We start from the raw sequence: 3607 nt of genomic DNA on the forward strand, positions 1-3607 counted from the left end.
TGATCCTCAGTTGGTGGACTTCACGGCGGAGAGATTAAAAAATAATAATAATAAAATAAACATGTAGTGGAAAGTGACTCTTTGGAAAGCAGCTGCTCTTGGCTCTTGGATGAGCCAGAGAAAAGACTCCACCTGTGGCATGCCTAGAAGCTGTCCTGGACTCTTGTCCCTGTGCAGTTTCTACAGTGCACACAGCAGGTGCTTTATATTCAGCATCCATAAGGAGCGATGGGCAAGAGGGTAAGTGTTGCACTCACCGGAGCTGATTCCCAGAAGCCACTGAGCAGATGTTCACCCCTGAAGCCTGGGAGAGCCAGAGCTCAGTGGGTTATATGACTAGAGTTAGTTGTTGTTGTTTTAAGAAACAAAGGCCTAGATGTTAGAATGGATAAGTTATCCTGTTTATATCGAGGGAAAACTGTTTGTCGGGGTGAGAAATAAGTCTAGACTAGCCTGGAGCAAAGCCAGGAAGAGCCTTGATGGCTCTAACCTGATTTGGGGGCCCCAGGAAGCTATGGAGGTTTCCTGAGCAGGGAAGGATCTGATGAAGGCCAAACCATACCAAAATTACAGTGGCCAGCACCAGCGTGGTTTTCAAAGGACCAGTATTCTCCATGCCTTAGAATGGTCCTGGTGGGTATAGTGATCATAATAACTAGCCTAAAATTATCTTCAGTTCTTAGAGACTGACGTGCATGTTTTACATCCCTGCCCGTTGGCCTGGCAAAGCCTTTTTGTGCCCTTCGTCACAAACACCGTGGGATCCTGGCACCAGTTCTCTCAGGGCCTACCCTAGGATATGCAGGATCCAGATAATACTACATTGTAACCCCTCACTCGCATTCCTCTGCTGGCATCAAGGAAAGGCAGGTGGAGGTGGTGGTGGTGGTGGTGGTGGGGTGGTGCAGCGGGGGTGGAGGTATGATAATATGAAAACATGCAATCTGAGGTGAATGGGGAAAGGGCTTTGGAAGGGCTCTGTCTTAGTTTGGGGTGGGGATAGTGGGAGCTGATTATGTGTAACTCAGTTTGAGGCCTTTCCTCCAAATCCCAAGTCACCTGCTCTCCATTTGAAGCCAATAAACATTGTCAGGTATGAAGGGTGTATGCATTTGGGCAGGGAGAGATGATACTTTTTCTGCGTTGTTACACTGAATTGCCCTCCTCAAGGCCATAGCAAGATACCTGTGGAAAAAGCATTGTCTATAGGCCTCAGTCCTAACAGGTACTTAGGAACAAGCAATGCTGTCCCATGACTATAACCACATACATGAGCCCAGATACGTGTATATGCCTTAAGCTCCTCTCCATCTCCAACAGCCAACCCTATCCCAACTAAATATCTTTCTCAAGAGGTGTAAAAAGATCTTGACCCATAAAGCCACCAAACACTTCCAGATTTATTTCAGTCTTAATGAGAGAGAAGCAAGAGAGTGTGCCAGCAGGGAGGATGGGCCAGCCTCCTGTGGGAGTGGGTCCTCGAGAGTGTTGTTCTCCCCTGGGCATGCTGAGACACTAGAGCTGCCCAGCCTGCAAAGCCGAGGAGCCCACTCTGGGAGCACCAGTGGGACTCAGCTCCTCATTCAGAAAGTAAGCAGATCAAAGTAATTTGACGTGGGCCCCTATGAGGGCCTCCCACCCATTACTGTGTGTCTGAAAGGCCCGCCTTCTCTCCATTGACCTTGGTGATTGCTTGTGTTGCAATTTCTAACAGGTTAAAGGAAGAAGTATGCTCCAACCCCCTTTGCAGAATTCTCCTGCTGATACTATGTTGCAGCACATATCAAGGTCACCTTAGGAGGGCAAAAGAAAAAAAAATGAAGCCCTCCTCTTATGAAAAGGAACAATGCATAGTTGGAGACGAGGCCGTCTGTTGGAAGGGCTCTCTGTCTTGCCGTGGGGTACGGGGGCCTGGGAGCTCTTTGTCAGTATAGGGGTTAATGCCTTTTCTGAGATCCACAGATTCTTCCGCCACATGACCCTCTCACCTCCGCACGTAAACACCGCCCAGTTTTCCTCAGATATGAAGATCGTGTGCATTGCTAGGGGAAAGAGAGATGTTATTCCGTCCTCACTCCTGCATGTGAGATGTCAATCCGTCCTCATTCCTGCATGTAAGTGCCTCACCAGGGTCAGAGCCGCCAGCTGTGGAAAATTAAGCATTGACTGGCCACAGCCCATTGCCACCAGGACCCAGGAACAAGCAGCGCTGCCTCGAGGAGGAGGGCGGACAGCCTAACAGGGCTAAGGAAGATGCTAGCTCTCTCCTTCTACAACCCCACCGCCGCCAAAGCTGACCACCCCCAGTTCACCCGACGTGTTGAAAGTTACATCAAATGCCACAAAGCAAAAACAGTCAAGCGTGCCAGCATTTATTTCAGGTCCGGCGACTGGGACTCTGCGGCGAGCAGGGGCATGGAGCATCAGAAGGGGCTTGGTCACCTTTCACGGCTCTGTGTCTGTGGCTTCGGTGGTCTCAGATTCTGAGTGTCCGGTATCCTCCCCTAGGGAGGAAAGCAGAGTGACAAGTAGACCCTTGGGAGCCTTGGGGATTTCTGGCTCGGCCTGAGGTTCTCTTGGTGGAAGAGGAAGGGGAGGCGGATGGGCTTGGTGGTGAGCATTGAGAGAGGCAGGGGTTGGCTCCGAAGGAGCTCTCACCTGAAGCACTTGGTGAAACATGCCAGGGCTCTCTGGAACCGGCTCCTCCAAGACCCTCGCAGAAGAGCAGGTTCCCTGGGCAAGGCTGCGCCACTGGATGGGTCCTCCGTGGCGTCAGACACAGCCACCCATTCCTCAGCGTCTTTTTGCGGCCCTTTCACATTCTGAAAGCCAGAATACATAGCCAGATCCTAACGGTCCCTCCCATCCCTGGCTTCCTTCACCCCATCCAGTAACTGTTGTGTGCGTCTCTGGCCGTCTTCCAGGGGCTGGGGATGCAGCAGTGACCTGCACAGACCAATGCCCAGCCTCCTAGGGGACATTCCAGAACAATGGAAGGAAGCCAGACTCACCAGGTCAGCAGGTGGAAGGAAGGGAGTGAAGATCATGCTTCCGGGAGTGTGTGATGTGCCGGTAGGGACCAGCAGGACTTCCTTGAAGACTTCGGGGAAGCTCATCACTCTGCCGGGTGTAAAGAGGCCGAGGGCCTGCCCCCTCCACGCCCCATTCAGCCCCTCTGCCCCCGCCTCATCGTCCCTCCCTCCTACAGCCTTGTGCTCCAGTAGGGGATACATTTGTGGCATGTCACATTTGGTCCGTTCCTGTGTTTCTTACTCCCACTCCTCCAATCTTTCTTTCCTTTGTTTCTTCCTCCTGGCCCTCCCAGCAGGCTCGAGTCACGTTTCTGCTTGCCGAGCAAAACAACCCCGAGGGTCCTCCTCGAGAGAACATGATGTGTAGAGGTCTTCTACAGGTAGTTCATTTTATTTGGCAATGAATGATTCATTGCATGCCGAGGTGGCACATGGTCCTAGTTTGCCATGAGTGGGACCATTCCAGTTTTAAAACGTAAAGGCCGCTGTCCTGAGAAAGCTCTCAGTCCCAGGGAAACTGGAACGGTTGGTCACCCTACTTCATTCATGTGGACACTATTGTCACTTTACTGTGC

The 3607-nt window shown here is 51.6% G+C and overlaps 1 protein-coding gene across 1 annotated transcript; it reads right to left on the bottom strand.

Moving 5' to 3' along the window:
• Window positions 1–2351: 2351 nt before the first annotated feature.
• Window positions 2352–3141, bottom strand: LOC105523868 (putative uncharacterized protein ENSP00000362624). Its single transcript, XM_011958906.1, has 3 exons — window positions 3012–3141; window positions 2659–2822; window positions 2352–2504 (listed from the first exon to the last, which is right to left on the bottom strand). Exons 1-3 carry the CDS (start codon window positions 3114–3116, stop codon window positions 2477–2479), a joined length of 297 nt encoding a protein of 98 aa, XP_011814296.1. The 5' UTR covers window positions 3117–3141; the 3' UTR covers window positions 2352–2476.
• Between the last annotated feature and the right edge of the window lie 466 nt (window positions 3142–3607).

Source organism: Colobus angolensis, unplaced genomic scaffold, assembly GCF_000951035.1.
Source record: "Colobus angolensis palliatus isolate OR3802 unplaced genomic scaffold, Cang.pa_1.0 Scaffold479, whole genome shotgun sequence".
NCBI classification, from domain to species: Eukaryota; Metazoa; Chordata; class Mammalia; order Primates; family Cercopithecidae; genus Colobus; species Colobus angolensis.

What these genes read in the sequence shown, in the direction of transcription:
- LOC105523868 (XM_011958906.1), bottom strand. Translation starts at nt 3,116, where the DNA reads ATGAGCTTCCCCGAAGTCTTCAAGGAAGTCCTGCTGGTCCCTACCGGC. An exon ending in TCCTTCCACCTGCTGACCTG is followed by an intron (nt 2,823 to 3,011) that starts GTGAGTCTGGCT and finishes TCTGGCTTTCAG; the next exon opens with AATGTGAAAGGGCCGCAAAA. An exon ending in TGTTTCACCAAGTGCTTCAG is followed by an intron (nt 2,505 to 2,658) that starts GTGAGAGCTCCT and finishes TTTCCTCCCTAG; the next exon opens with GGGAGGATACCGGACACTCA.